This window comes from Vanessa cardui, chromosome 19 (genome assembly GCF_905220365.1).
Source record: "Vanessa cardui chromosome 19, ilVanCard2.1, whole genome shotgun sequence".
Classification (NCBI taxonomy): Eukaryota; Metazoa; Arthropoda; class Insecta; order Lepidoptera; family Nymphalidae; genus Vanessa; species Vanessa cardui.
In genome coordinates, this window is record NC_061141.1 from 5,680,353 (window position 1) to 5,697,650 (window position 17,298).

General features: G+C 32.4%; 1 protein-coding gene across 1 annotated transcript; it reads right to left on the bottom strand.

The window, feature by feature from the left end:
* Positions 1-2,602: 2,602 nt before the first annotated feature.
* On the bottom strand, positions 2,603-4,144 carry LOC124537975. The gene is made up of 2 exons (XM_047114975.1): positions 3,924-4,144; positions 2,603-3,826 (listed from the first exon to the last, which is right to left on the bottom strand). The coding sequence occupies exons 1-2, from the start codon at positions 4,116-4,118 to the stop codon at positions 3,407-3,409; spliced, it is 615 nt and encodes a 204-aa protein (XP_046970931.1). The 5' UTR covers positions 4,119-4,144; the 3' UTR covers positions 2,603-3,406.
* Between the last annotated feature and the right edge of the window lie 13,154 nt (positions 4,145-17,298).

Below are 17,298 nucleotides of genomic sequence, written 5' to 3' on the forward strand. Positions count from 1 at the left end.
AGTCAGTTTCAGTAAAAAAAAATAATATAATAACGATTCCACACATTCCCTTGTTCTATCATCATCCTTGCCCTCCTCACGAAATTTAGAACTTAGAAAGGATATTAAAAAGCACAAAGATCTGGACAAAGGAAGCTTTGCACGTGTAAGTACACGTGGTGCTGGGTCAACGCACTGTCAAAAACAATATGCGCTCATTAAACCGCTTGATTGCATTAGAAAAAAAAAGTCTTGTCTATGGTTGGATGTGAATGGGCCTATATTTGGTAAATGTCTTTTGTTTTTATGCAGCTGCATCATTAGATTCCAGTGGTCAATAGACTTTTGATGATTTTGATGAAGCTGCTTATTTTATTGTGATTTAGACTTCTTCGACGGTTATATTATTGGTAACCGTTTTTGATCGGTTATTTCAAATGTATGTTTTTATAATGCAGCCAGTTCATTTATTTGAACTTTGCGTGCGTGCGTCTTAACCGATGATTTGGGGTTCAAACCTATATATATATATATATATATATATATATATATATATATATATATATATATATATATATATATATATATATATATATATATATATATATTTTATCAACTAATGGTAATACACTAAAGAATGACATTCGTATTAGTGGCGTCTTTGAAATCAAATGAAATCGTAAAACACAGCTTATATAATAATATTTTATGTATATAGTAAAACCTTCTTCATAGCGCGCTGCATCTTGTGTACGTATTGTATATATGTACATATATTGGTTTAAAGGATTATTTATAAAAGTAATAAAAACGACCTCTTATTTTTTAGTAGATATATTTTTTATTATTACCATAATAGGTTTCATTATATATAGATTTTTTACACAACAAAATACATAAATCAACAACATACTATTTAAATATACACATCTGCTATGCTTAGCTTTATTTTATTGGCAGTTGCTAAAACCTACAAATTCACGAACATTATCTATCAAATCGCCCTTGAATTATTCGCCTTATTTGAAGGGTAATGATCTGAATAACATCGCGTATACGTCATGATTAATCTTTTGTAATATATTTTATTAAGTGTGGCTTTCATAAATATATGCGTTCTCGTCCACCATTCCACGCGGTCAAGAATTATATGTACAGTGTTAGAGTTATTTTTTGTTGCACGTTGTATAACTATAATTTAATAGAATAATTTAGTTAATATTACGTCGATTGACTATTTTTAGAATATGTTATAATGTAATATTTTAATTTTTCACTATTAATACTGGCCGATTGTCTGATACTGGCCGGTAAGAGAGAGAATGTCAAGAAATCGAACGCGGCGGCTATGTTTGGTGATATTTATTTTATTAATTTGGAAATAATGAGAATGAGAGGCTAAATTTAGGAATAAAATACTTGATGTATTGTAAAACACGAATTAGTGGATAAAATGAATGTGAAAATAGTGCTTATAAATGAATCTGGGAGAATATCGTTGTTTAAACACGTGACCATCCTTAGAATAGTAACTAGTTTTAGTTCATATTTGTATAAATTTCAGCATTTAATGTTATTAATTCTTATGTTAATAAATGATCAGTTTAAATTCTTAATTATTTCAAAAATATGGAAATGCTCTGATCTCCTAATGAAGAAATTTTCATGATATTGTTAATATTATATTTAACGTAATGGTATTAAAATATAGATCAAAACTAATCCATTATTGAAAAAAAAAATTTTGAAAATCATCAATAAATTACTTAGAAATAGATTATTAAAGTTTACGTATTTTAGTACGGAACGTCTGCAGTTTACGGGTCGCCTGTGGCGTCATTCGACCCGTTCGATATCACTGCACCACGAATCATTCAAGTATTAGTTTCTGGGTCACGCTAACGCGCTTGCTTTGTTTTTTTTTACTCAAACTCAAATAACTTTATTCAATATAGAAGCATTACACTTTCTTATTGATGGTCAATTGAAACACTACCACCGGTTCGGAAAAGAAAATACCCTGACCTGAGAAGGACCGGCGAAAGAAACTCAGCGGGTTTTTTTTTTTTTTTATTTGTCTCATATATTATTTAAACAATTTAATATGAGATGAAATAGCCAGGAGGCGATCGTTTCATTCCCAAATTTACGTAAAGTCGTTTGTTTATTTATATTTATATTTATTAGTGTTTAGTTTTTATTTCACTGCAATGGAAGAAGGTTTCGTCGAAGGATAAAGTGATAATTTGAAAGACATAGACATTGAGATGAAAGTTTCACTTCACTATCTGCAAATATCAAAGTTAAAAAGTTTTCATTTAGTCTCAAAATCTTTATAGAATTTTGCATGGAAAATATTTTTGAAGAGCATTGCGTTTTGATAGAAAAAGATAAATAGAAACTATCAAAAAAGTAAAAATGGGAAAGGGTTTTGTTTTTTGTCAAAGGAACATCCTATGTTAGGGGCCTCTCCTGACATCATAAGAGGAGAACATACTATGGACATTAAATGTCCACTAAAAACTGAAACTATGAAAAAATACATGAATAATGCAACATTGACAGCAAAATGTGAAGCTCAAAATAAGTCAATATTCTTTGATTACGCATTTATTAATTTTTGTTGAACATTCACCATAACACAAGCAATAACAACGATGGAATCTAACAAATAAATCACTTTAGAATCGATGCAAGCATGAGGTGCTGCCATAGAAAAAAAATCTTAATCTGTCGATTTTTATTCCAACATTGCTATGACTTCCATTTTCGAAATAGCTTTAGGTACCTACGATTACGCAAGGAGGCCTTATTAGATGACATCTGTTACAAGTGGGATACATTTTTAAATCCTCCATCAGCCATTACACAACAGGTCGGTGATATATATTGTAAAAAGCCACAATATTCAAATATTATTGTGTCGCTAGCTCTGACCCCATAACCTTTAGAAATGATGTATAGTTAAATCCATCAGGTGTAATGGAAATCAAATATTTCATTGTATTACAATGTTTATATTCGGATCACGTCAAAGCCAAAAAAGGAAAATATAGTATAAACTCTTTCAATTAGTGAGCTATTAAGGGAACAGTTTTAGTGAATATTTTACTAACTTAGCTTTTACATATATCAAAATCTATAGGCAGAGTAGGAACCCGTAGGAATCGTCTAAGTCAGTTTTCTTTAATGATATTAGAATATCTCTTACTAGACTTTACTTTAAGAAAGTAGTTTCGCAAGAAAATAAATTTCTTCTGGTGACCCCATATAAAAATAACGTTTTCAGTAATTTTATTTAGGGTATCGTTGCAATATTGAAGCTTGATTGTGACTAAGAAGGAACTAGCTGAACTGGTACCGTTAGAGAGCTGCTTTTAGAAGATATCGATATTCTTGGAGAGTACTGAGGATATTCGTAAACGATTTAGGAACATTTATTTCCTGTGTCTTTCGCACTGATCATTGTTACAATTGTTTGCACTGCTTGATTTTTCTGTTTTCTTTTGATGGTTACTTGAACTCCTTTGTGTCTCTTTTTACTTGGATGGTTATCTGATTCTGGAAATGTAAGGTTCTCTGATAGAGGATTCTCTGTTTCATCTGACTCCATGGCATCACAGTCGATAATTTCAGAACATTGAAAAGAAGATGAAGTCGACGGTGCTTCTTTTGTTAAAAGACTTTCATGAAATTCAATCTGACGTCTTGTTTCACATGCTCCTCGTTCTTTTTGAGGTGTCGCCGTTTTTTGACATTCAAATTTATGTGGATATATTTCGGGTTTTAACTTTAATGTTCCCCCAACTAGCCGATGTTTTACTAAGTTTTCTGTGTCATTTTCAACCTGTAAATAAATTATAATTATATATATGTATATTTATATTTACTGAATCAGTTATTCTACTCACGACACCAAAGATATATTACTAATAATTACTTACATCAAAATGATCTTCACAAACGTATTTAGTGCTTCTAGGGCCAATTAAATCACGCTTCATTACTTTACACCATTTTTTCCTTATTGTCATATTGTTTGGTACACGAAAAAATATTTTATCGGGATTTTTAACAGTTGTGCTTTGACACATAGGAACAATACAATATTTGTAGGCAATTTTTTTAGCTTCTTCCATCGAGTAATAAGCAAAATACGAATCGAACGGCGTGAGCAACTAAACAAGACTACTCGTGTCCCGTACTCGGCGAACACCCACTGGGGCGCAGGTCGGATGACGTCACACTACGGAACGCCGCGTGTAACAAAATCATTCGACCAACCGCAACTTCAAAGTCCCATAACATTCTTATTTCTTGAGATATTTTATCGATTCTTTCACGTGTTTATTTTATTTTATTATTTATTATTTAACTCTTAATTGCACACCAAATATACATAAAGGTAGAAAATATATTTTCTTTAAAACAAAATTGGCCAAGCAAAAGCCGGTCTTATGGCTTATAAGCCATTTCTTCCAGACAACCTTTGGGTTAGAAGGATAATGTGTATGGAAGACGGTAATATGGTGGTGCAGTAAAAACTTACATTATGAAATAATAACAAATACAACTCAATAAATATAGCAAATACATAAATACAAAAAATACTAATATATAAAATATAAAGTAGATTATAGATATTTATAAATAAATCATATTTTATCGAAATTTTTATAATGTATTTATAAAAAAAAACTTAAACTTCTTCAGCCGACTTAAAAAAGGAGGAGGTTATCAATTCGTCTGTATTTTTGTTTCAACAAATTGTTTAATTATTTTTAACTGAGGTTATATTATATAAAGAGTGATTAAGGCGACGAAATTTGAGACTTTACATTGCTGAGCGGCAAAGAAATTATCAGCTATAGGCTATTTGATGACATTACAGGTATAGAATAAATCGTACAATTAATTAAATTTCCATATACATATAGTATTATTTAGTATGAGGTGTGTTATTATAAGTTATCATTGGAAATTGTCGTTTTTAGTATCACATTAAATCCTTGTTAAATACAAGCGGTACATACGAAGGCGAAGGTTAGTGAAAGTCACATAAATGCGCTACAATCATTACCTATCGCCTATAATTACTCATACAACAACAATAGCCTGTAAATTCTTACAGCTGGGCTAAAGGCTTCCTCTCCCTTTGAGGAGAAGGTTTGGAACATATTCCACCACGCTGTTCCGATGCGGGTTGATGGAATACACATGTGGCAGAATTTCTATGAAATTTGTCACATGCAGGTTTCCGCACGATGTTTTCCGTCACCGCTGAGCACGAGATGAATTATAAAGACAAATTAAGCACATGAAACAGCGGTGCTTGCCTGGAACCCGCAATCATCGGTTAAGATGAACGCGTTCTAACCACTGGGTCATCTCGACTCATAATTACTCATCTTGCAATTTTATTGTTATCTTTTGCAGAGGACGCATAATACAATAACGGCTCGAAGAGAAAAGAAAAAGAGAAATCATCGTGAGGAAACCTGAAAGTATTAGTATAACATAACAAATTTTTTGCTTCAAAGCTAACGAGATGAATTGTAAAAATAAATTTGGCACGTGGAAATCTTAGTTAATTGTTTCAATACGACAGGTCATATCGCCAGATAGCTGATATATATCTGCCAGTGAAAGTCCCGTCAAAATCAGTCCAGCCGTTACAGATATTAGCCGGAACAAACAGACAGATAGACCGACAAAAATGATATTTGAAAGATAAAAACATATTCCTATATTGTTTTGGTGTATGTGCCGTACATACATACATAGGCATTTAGTGAAAAGCAGATTGTTATAATATGACAAATACACACTCAAATTTTATTATATACATATATAGATGAACCCAAATCACGTAAAACAACCAAAGCTTTACTACTGATGAAATGAGGTCACAGATAGTCAATACACCTTGTGTCCAGCTGTATGTATTTTTAAATCGAATGTGTCAATAGGAATGGTAAGGTGTGATCCATGGTCATTATGAATTATCGACGATTTCCTCATTTCCTTCGTAATCATTACTATCTTTTTAATTTTGGAAATGATTCGGTTTTCAATATCAGAGTTCACTAGTGTTGCCCAAATTCAGTCTTGGTCTTGCAGTCTTGGTCTTGTTCTTGCGTTTTTGCAAGACCAAGACCAAGAACAAGACCGCTTATTTTTAGCAAGACCAAGACCAAGACTGACCGTGCAAGACTTGAGCAAGAACAAGACTTAGCCTGCAAGAATCTTGCGTCTTGCAGGTAGGACTTAGCGCTATTTCACGGAGTCGTTAGGTGTAACAGTTCGGTGCATAGGTACGCTTAGGAATTCTATGAGACGCAAAAAACTGTATCAAAGAATATGAAAAACTGGACCTATGCGCATTATGACTAATACCATAAACATACCTACATAGCGAATAAAAAAATATCCATTAAAATCAAACTGAGTGCATGCATAGTTATGTTTTAATCATCGGCACTTTGATAATGCGGCATCAAAGGTTTTGTACTTATTTCTCAAATAAATTTGCCGTTTTTCGGAAGTACATGGTTATGATACACGCGCCGGCGGCTTCTTTTGAAATCATATACAACAATCGTTGCCGCCGCGCCGAAATCACAACATTTGACACTATTTTATAGCCGCCACAGGGCGTAGGTATACTCATGCAAAATAATTTCGAATTTTAAGAGTACCCACAGGATAAATAAGTTTTAGAGTGCTTAGAATGAAAATGAATACATTATAATGATCACGCAAGTAGTATTATGACTACGATAAAATGGTAAGGATAGATAGTAGATGTCATAATAATTTATTCTAGTAAGTATATATTATAATATTGATTATATGGTTTTAAAATAATTACTTAGGTACTATTATTGTACATTCAGTCTTTATATTTCTTAAGTTTTTAAACGACATAAAGGTCAGTCGATTTTTCAAATTTCTTATCAAATCTTCAGTAATTTATTAATCTGCTTGATCTTTACTATGGCTATGTTAATTGAAGCTCACAATGTTCCAATTCTAATACGTTTTTCTAAGATTTAAAATAAACTTTAATAAATAGTAATAGACTTATAGGTAATTGCAAGACTTGTAAGACTCTTGCTGCAAGACCAAGACCAAGACTGGGAGTGCAAGACCAAGACCAGGCGTATTGGCGCAAGACCAAGACCAAGACTGGCTAAGTCTCGTCTTGGTCTTGCATATGGGCATAATGGGCAACACTAGAGTTCACGGTACAATTTCTAGTATATTTACTACGGATATTATGATAGAACGCTCTGCCTGTCAAGGATATAACATTACTTAAAAATTGTAAACGAAAAACATACTTGGCTATTATTTAGTATTAAATCCTCGTATAATCAAACAAATGAAAAACTAATAACGTTAAAATACAGTTACCTACTCTCTTTAAATATAAAATCCTGCAAATAACATTATAATAAATAATTTCTATCGGTTTCAAATAAGGATACCCAATAATTTTGCTTACATTTAAGTGGAAATGGTATCTAAACGCGAAGAAGAATACTACGCACAGCAAGAATGAGCTGCAATAGGCACCCAGGTTATAAGAGGAGGGGAACACGTGTGCTGGCAAAGAGTTCCATTTTTTGGCGGTGCGACAAAGAAAAGAGTTGCCAAATTTCTTTGTGCGCGTTTGGATAGATGTCACAGTTAGGCGATGACATCGCGAGCCAGCACGCGTGGATCTGTGAAGGAAAGGGGAAGCAGGAATCAGAGAGAATAAGTTTCCGAGTTTGCGTGAGGCTGTTTTGATAAAAGCCTCGATATAATCCCTAGGCTCTGTATCTCTATTTTTGTTACAAAATACTTGTAATAATTAAATTTTTATATATTTTTGGATATTAGTTGTCATCATCATCTTATAACCAACAGGAATATCCTGAGGGTCGTGTGAGCCGATCTCAATGAACTCTTAACAAAGTGGCAGAAGTCATGAACGAAGACATCGCAAAGAACATCAATAATGTCTTGAACTTTTTTGGATATTTTTTAAGAAACGTCTAACATATTCTACAGGCCAAGTAATAAAAACTTTTACTATCTAGTTATTATTATAGCTTAGTGGATATGGGTAATATATATTCCAAAGTTTATCATTATTACATAGCATAAAATATGCATCTTTAAAATTACGCAACGGATTTTAATGGTGTTTTTAATAGATATATTGATTCGAGAGAAAGGTTTTTGTATATAATATAGTAAAGAAACACTGATATATTTTATAAGTTTCTGATGTGATATCGTAAATAAACTAATTCTGTAGTATATTTAGTATCAGCATTGCATCCTTGTAAAGCTGGGACGGAACTCTAGTAATGAAAATAATGTACATGAATAGGCTAATGACAAAGCAAATCTTGAAAAAATACATACATGTATAATTAAAAAATAAAGGGCTTGTTACTAATAAAGTAATTAAATAAGCGTAATTTAATGGGGTACGTGTATCAAGGTTTATAGGGAAAGGTCAACGACATTGTGATAAGCGAACACCTTGGCCACAGGTTGTTTGATTAGCAGCACAGGAACACCTGATATTATGTAAGCTATAGAAATTAATTACGACTAAATCTGTTTCTTTCCTATCGAATTTAACGATCAGAAGGGTTATTTTATTTGAATAATTGAAACTAAGCATATTAATACTAATACCTACTAGCTGTGCTCGCGACTTCGTTCGTATTTGATTTTAACAAAAAAGTTTTTCTTGTAGCCTTAGTTATTACTTATTAGATCAGCTATCTACGAATGAAAGTCATGTCAAAATCAGTCCAACCGTTCCAGAGATTAGCCGGAACAAAGAGACAGACAGACTACGTATATAGGCTACGTTTTTAAGCCTAATACCTATCCTGAGTGAAACCTCGGGCTATAACTTCGGTATACTGTAAATATCAAATCGGCAAAATTGCCCTTAAGAATTGTAATTTTATATAACTAGAAAAAATCTTAACAGTGTTTAAAAATAAGATTAATTACTTTTTTATTATTATAAATAACGGATAAAAATAACTTGGTGGTAGGGCTTTGTGCAAGCCCGTCTGGGTAGGTACCACCCACTCATCAGTTATTCTACCGCCAAATAACAGTACTCATTATTGTTGTGTTCCGGTTTGAAGGGTGAGTGAGCCAGTGTAACTACAGGCACAAGGGACTTAACATCTTAGTTCCCAAGGTGGCACATTGACGATGTAAGGAATAGTTAATATTTCTTACATTGTCATTGTCTATGGGTGATGGTGACCACGTATCATCAGGTGGTCCATATGCTCGTCCGCCAACCTATACCATAAAAAATAAATAAATAAAAAAAACCTTTATAATGGAGAGGCAATTAGTAATAATGAACAAATAGTTTATAGTTAGTAAATTAAACGGGATAAATGTATCTAAGGCTTTCACTTTGAAAACGTTAAAATAGATCGAATCAATTCGAAATTTGGGTTGAACAAATCTTCCTTGACGCGTAAAGAAGTGATTATAATGACAAAATTAGAGTGAGTTTTCAATTTGAATCTGGGTCATTTATCGCTAATAATCGTTAAATATTATTTAATTCAAACCAGTTTTTATTTATTAAATCGCCAATTTTATCGTCAAATACAATAAAATGGTCAATTTTCTATAAAAGCGCCAAGCGTCAGGCTTTTATATAAGCACCTGAACCGCAATCATCGGTTAAGATGCACGCTTTCTAACCACTTGACCATCTCATCTTAGAAGATTAAGAAAACAAATAGTAACTTATAATTACAGCTAACTTTGAATTGAAAATCTTCTGTAACATACAGATAAACTAATGAAGCCGTGAATTGTCTCGTACCGATTAAACTATGAAATATTTTTTAATGAAAGGGCATTGCCTCAGACAGGTGCCTGTTCCAGGGCCGTTGGAGTAGCGATTACAGATAAAGAGGTGACTGACATTGAAATCGACTTTCGGATATTAGAATCTAATAATTATTATTGAAAAATATTACGTAATTATGAATTTTTGTTCAAGGTTAGCTATTCATATATTTTGACCCTGGTATTAATTGTGGGGATTTTTTGTAAGCATATAAATTAAAGGATGCAGATGGCAGGTTTTTTTTTTATATAATTAAATTTTCTGTGTTAATTATTGTACTTAATTAATACACGAATCTTTCGATACATAATCTCTAAGTTCAAAATCAAACAACCATATCCAAATTCACTAAACTCCGAAGGTTTCTCGCCTTTTATTCAAAATATATTAATATTGACGATCTCCGTTGTCGAGTACTCTGTACACCGGTTTTCATGGGTACGCCACTTTAATTTGAAAACACTTTAATTTGAGGCCCTGGGTTCGATTCCCAGCCGAGTCGATGTAGAAAAACTTCATTAGTTATGTTGTCTTTGGTCTGGGTGTTTGTGGTACCGTCGTTACTTCTGATTTTCCATAACACAAGTGCTCTAGCTACTTACATTGGGATCAGAGTCGTGTATGTGATGTTGTTTCATATTTATTTATTATTATATATTTTGTTCCTTCATTATATAATATCAACAAAGTTATATTTTGTTTTTGACACGTGCGTCTTATTTAGATTAATTATTTGATTCGAAAAGTTCAGTGACCTTACCCTTACACCTTTTAATATCTTTAGTGTTATCTACATGATATTTAGTTACATAATACACAAACTTAAGGACAGATGTATTTTGTTAATTGTACGGAGTATGCTTTTTATTACATAATACCCAAAAATGATTATTTTTCACTTATTTAGCTTGTACATGGAAATGTTTAAATCATCATTCAGATATTATGTAACTCAACAATAACAAAAACAACTTGGTGGTAGGGCTTTGAGCAAGCCCGTCTCGGTAGGTACCACCCACTCATCAGTTATTCTACCGCCAAATAACAGTACTCAGTATTGTTGTGTTCCGATTTGAAGGTTGAGTGAGCCAGTGTTAATACAGGCACAAGAGACGTAACATCTTAGTTCCCAAGGTTGGTGGCACATTGACGATGTAAGGAATAGTTAATATTTCTTACAGCTTCATTGTCTATGGGTGATGGCACCCACTTACCATCAAGTGGCCCATATGCTCGTCCGCCAACCTATACCAAAAAAACAATCAACAATAGTCTTTAATTTTCTCACTGCTGGGCTAATCCCTCCTCTCCCTTTGAGGAGAAGCTTTGGAGCATATTCCACCATGCGACTTCAATACCGGTTGGTGGATTAACATATGGCAGAATGTCGTTGAAAGTTGAGCACGCGATGAATTATAAACACAAATTATCTTTGGTCTGGGTTTGTACCCGTTGTAATTATAGGTTAACGTGTTCTAACTACTGAGCATCCTCGGCTCATTTTGTAACTCACAGATATTGGAAACCGACTTAGAGTTGTATCTTGTAAAATCTATCATTATTATTGGTAATCGTAAATTACTACGGCACTTCTCAATAGTGTTAACCTATTTGGTCCTACAAAATAGCTCGGCTTCTTGACGAAGGCTTCTTAAAACTAAGTTACGGTAACTCAATAAAATAGTATGTACTTATAATATACTAGTAGTGTAGTATATTACATCTCGAGTTTTAGAGTCTTGGTTAGACAAAATAGCCTTCTATTCCAATGTTATTTAGTTTCGAAGTTATTTCATTAGAATCAGATTCAAAGCTATATCAACATAAAATTACTTAGGTACCTATAATATCAACAATAACTATTAATAACAGGTTTTTTTTTTAATTATATCGTTATGTCATAAAACTAACGTAGTATTGCTTCTATTAATTTCCTTAGTTTTAAGATTTTTTTATTATTCTGTGCAACAGATTATGATGTGAATAAAACTTAAATAACGCTAACGCGTTTCAACAAGTTCAAAACACGTTAAAAATCAAAACATCCCCATTTACTCATAGACTTTTATCAAAGGAACCATTTTAATGGCCTAAGGCGATTTGTTCTTTCACTAAACTTTTTTTGATAAGACTATCATAAAAAGACAAGTGTTGCGCCGGAACGCTCTCACGTGTTTATGTTCCCGAGTCCTTAGAGCGTTGACCTTTAGATCTTCCCATAAATCCTTTGTGGATTTTTCGAGAATGTTTGTCTATTTTATTTTATATGCGTGCTTGAGTGATGCGTTTCGGTCCGTATATCGTTGGAAGTAATTACGTTAGATATAATTATACATCACAGAAAGCTTCTATTCGTGATGGCATTTAGTTACTTATGTTTTCTTTTTGGTCGATTTTCTTAGAATAAATGTTAAATCTTCTTTAATTTCTTTATAGCTTAAGTCTCGTCGTTGGACAAATTTAATATATAATTGTATAAATGTTTCTTTTGTGTATTAATAAATCTTATTCTCAGGATTAATATAATAAAATTTGAACGAGGCAACGCGCCCAATAAAAATATTGTTCCGCAAACCTGTGCGTGAAATGTTACAATTTAACAATTTTATTTTAAAGTAATAATTATATATAAAATAAATATTTAAATAATATCCAAATGTAATAAATCTAACACGCACGCATATTATATTCGATGAGCGATTCTTTTGTTTTTCAATAACAGCTCAGAATTTGTAGTCATCACACGCCCGTGCCTTAGATTACACGAAAAGCCTGAATTATTACTGAACATGCTAGATTTGGTATCTCGATGCATATGTGCCTTTTATTTTTATTATAATATTTCCTTTGCAGGCTTTCGGGAATGGCTGTTGTAAGAAAAAATGGTTATTGACTGCGGTAACTGTTAACAACTGTTTATTGCGTGGTGATTGGTTTTCATCATCACAAGTTAAATTATTTATTTTAAATTAACCTGGTTATTTTTATTATTAAAGTTACGAATCTCGTGAACAAGACATTCGTAGATAATGTCGAAATATCGAGCTCCACCGATCAAAAATAAAAAAACATGGTAAATATCCCGAAATTAAGACCTTTAAATTATTTATTTTGCTTAAAATTCAGGTGGATCAATTCTTGTTTTTAGTGTTTATGTTTAAATCATATTGGAATGGATGTTATTTTTTTGAATTCGATATACATCAACATTTTTTTTTAATTTCTATATACTCAAAATTTAGATCTTAACATTATTATTAGTGGGTTTGCTGCCTGTTTATTGAAAATTAGGCTTCCATGTGCTTAACTAATCGTCAAAAATATTCAGTATTATGTAAAATTTGATTTATGTCAAGGGTACAGAACAATGTAGGGTACATGGGGAGTTAAGGAGACACACACTCGATGAGAGACGATTGTGAAAAAAGACTAACATTTTCACAAACAAATATACCTATTATTATTAAGGGGCGATGTAAATTGTTTGAGTAACAAGATCGTACTGCGCCACATTTATTATCTTTATATAACGGTAACGGTATTATAGGCTTATCGAATCATTTCGAAACTTGCTAGCATGGTGGTCCTAAGTCGACTAAGATTAATGGTAAAATTGGACCCTTAGACAGAACAAAAACGCTTTGGAAATGACACGTGTACATTAAACAATTGAAATATAACTTTATATACAACCTCTTTTTTATAATATTTAAAAAAAAAAATAGATAACTGATTATTATATAAAGAAAAATATATCTTTGTCTCTTTGATCTGTTTGAATCTCTAGGATCAATTTTGCAGCTAAGTAAGCATCAGTTCATAGGTCATCACTTGCTCAGTGGATACGTTGAAATTAGTGTAATAACAGTAGTTTACCGTCGTCTCATTAGGTATATGTTATAAGCCGTATCGATTACAAAATTAAAAACTAATAAGCATACGAATCAGAATTAACCATTACTAAATGCTTATGTCGATAGTAATTTGATTTTTAATGTCGAAGAAATAAAGTACAAATTCGATTGTATTTGACATGGATTAAGTAGGTCGTTAGTCCTTTTCTTGTTCTTGATTAAGTTTAGCTAAGTAATACGTCTGAATTAAAAATAACAATAAACTCATTGACTTATATCTTGTTACGTAGCATTATTAAAATTGGTTTATATTTATAAAGTTTCGATTAATAATATTAAATTAAAAATGTTATATATTTTAAATACCCAGGTGAGAGAGCTTTGTGCATGCTCGTCAAAATCAAAATATACTTTACTCAAGTAGAATTTTATATGCACTTTTGAATTGTCATTTAACAAACTGTATTAAGTGAAGCTACCACCGGTTCGGTTTTACATAACTGTGGCTACCCACACTGTTAGCCATCAGTTATTAATATAATTACAGGCACATACCATTCACATCTCAGACCTAGTGGTTGGTGGCTCAATGGAGGCATAAGTGTTATATATCTTTACAGTATCTATCTTTGGCTGAAGATGACTACTTACCGTCATGTTGTCTAAAGGACTGTTTGTCTGTCTTTCTATAATATGTGAATATTTACTTAAGTTCTTTAATATCTTATTTGTGTTACTCAGATTTTATGCAGTGACATACCATTTCTAAAGTAGACGCTGGTTTAAGTCAGTTTTATAGGCAAACGTTGCGAGTGTTCATATACTTTTGTTTTTATTTTTGTTGAGATTTTGATGTTAAGATTTTAAACAGCCGAAACGGTCCAATGGATAGAGCACATACATATATACTCGGTCAAGGGTAGGAGGATCTAGATTTGATCCTGAATTCTACGAACTAATGTCCTAATAGTTAGAACACTTGCATCTTAACCGATGTTTGCGGGTTCAAGGTTGCATGGGATGCATTTAATGAATTTATTTCCATGTGATTGATTAGTATTTATAAAACTAAAGAGTGGAAAACTGCATGTATCTAATTTCAATGAAATTCTGCTACATGTGTATCCGCTTACTCGTATTAGAGCAGCGTGGCACCAAAACTGACAGGAATAGGTGTTAGCCTAATAGTGGGACATAAATATTGTATCGTCATGTGCATGATGGTGAAGTAAGACATGTGAGTAAACTTATGCAAGTCGGATTAGCTTGGTGGAAGAAACTCTAGTAAATTCAAACACGAAAGAAGGGTTGTATTCACCCGTGGGTCGGTTAAGTATAATGTAATGTTATTATTGTAATGTAATAAGCCGGTTAAAACATTACCATTATATTTTTTTGTAGTTTAGCCGCCTCATGTATATTTCAAATGTGTTCATATATACATACATACATCATCAGCCCATGTTTGTCCACTTCTGGACATAGGCCTCTCCAATTGCACGCCACTATGGTCGTTTTTATGATCTTTTGATCGTTCATCGGCTCGGGTAGCCGATGAACGACCATCTCCTGCCAGCCGTCTTACGTAAATCGTACCCGAGGACGTCCTACACTACGTTTGCCGAGACGCGGTCTCCACTCTAGACCACGTTTTCCCCAACGGTTATCGGTTCTGCGACAAATACGGCCAGCCCACTGCCACTTCAGCTTACTTATCCGGTGGGCTATTTCGATCACTTTTGTTCTCTGTCGGATCGCCTCATTACTGATGCCTAATTTTTAAATATGTATGCCTTTCTAGCGAGAAAAAATAACATACGAAATTTAAATTCAATCACAACCTTTAAATACAATACATTGTTTTATAAACAATGGAACGGCTTCATTTATACCACATATGAGCTATATCAATACTGGCATTGCACTAAGTAGATTCGCTCTTGGAAATTTAAGTTAAAATTAAACTAACCACACACGTGTGTTTCCAAGGCGATAGTTTTATTAAATCACGAAAATAATTGTGTATAGTAAGACACAACTTAGATGTAGTATCGCCAAATTCAATGAAACCGATTACTGCCGATTTTTACAACCAATAGAAGTAGCTCCCTAACGCGCCCTTCGACATTATTTCGAACCTGAAAAAGCAAGTGCATGTAAATCTACGTGTCAAATTTGCGTAAAGATCATATTCACATAAGAAATAAATATTGATAATTTGGGATAGCGTACTTAATTCGGTGTAGTGTAATTTCTGATCGGTTTCACGAATTCTGGCGATGCTACATCTAAGTTGTGTCGTACTAATATATAATTATCATAAATGTCATAGCGTTGATATTTTGAATGAAGATTCGATCAATTGGTAAATAGATGAGGTGTTTTCTTTTGACTTTATAACCGAAATGTTCAAAATAAAGAGAGTGCTTTTGATTTCAAGCATCTGTTAAAGTCGCTTACGTCTTAGGGTAGTTAAGGCGCTGATAGATATTTAGGACATTGCCTTTTACACACACATACATACATCTAATATATATTATCATCAGACATTCAGGAATCTTGTAAACAATTGAAAGTGATGACAGAATACCAATCACGCCCTGAATATATTCAACTATAGTACATAGTCGATACGAGTATATAGTATAGTTATACACGATTGCATAGTATTATTGTATATGTATGTATAGTATTATTTTGTAAAACATTTTAATAATACCTGCAGACCGGGTATCCATTTAAGCGACTATTTCAACTTTTAAGTTAGTTTCATAATCCTTAAATCAAAATATAAGATTGAAAAGAAAAAAAAAAACTGGTACGTAAATTAAAACTAAACAAAAACAGAAGTTTATTCTTAAATACTTATTTATAACTAGGTGTGCCCGCGACCTTGTACTATTTTGAATTTAACAAAAAAAATATTGTAGCCTAAGTTACTCCTTATTATATCAGTTATCTGCCAGTGAAAGTCCCGTTAAAATCGGTCCAGCCGTTCGAGAGATTAGCCGGAACAAACCTACAGACAAATAAAAATTGTAAAGAAAATATATTTTGGTATATGAACCGTGTATTCATATATATGCATTGAATAAAAAAAAGTCTACTTTAATATTACAAACAGACACTCCAATTTTATTATATGTATAGATACGTAACTTGAGTATTAAAATATGCACAAATCCAAATTCGTTGAATCTATTAGCCCTCCAGTTCTCTCCCCTGGGTAATTAATGCTTATTCCTTGACTAAGCATTGTGTTATTAAGTTATTAAAGCTTGTTTAATAAATGTTTAACAAGTTAACAACCTAGTTGTTACTGCGATTGCATCTTAATTGCCGTTACAATGATTTAATGAAATGTATTCTGTTAGAATTATACAGTTATTAATAATGGCTTAGACAATATTTGTAACAAATTATGACATTACTTTTTGAATGCTAAGTAATGTTTTGTTTCAGTGAAACGTTATGGTTATATGTTGATAGATAAAAATGTTATACATTTAGAAGTTCGAAGAAGAAATTATTAAAAAAAAGCAATTATGTTACACTTTATAAAATGATTAC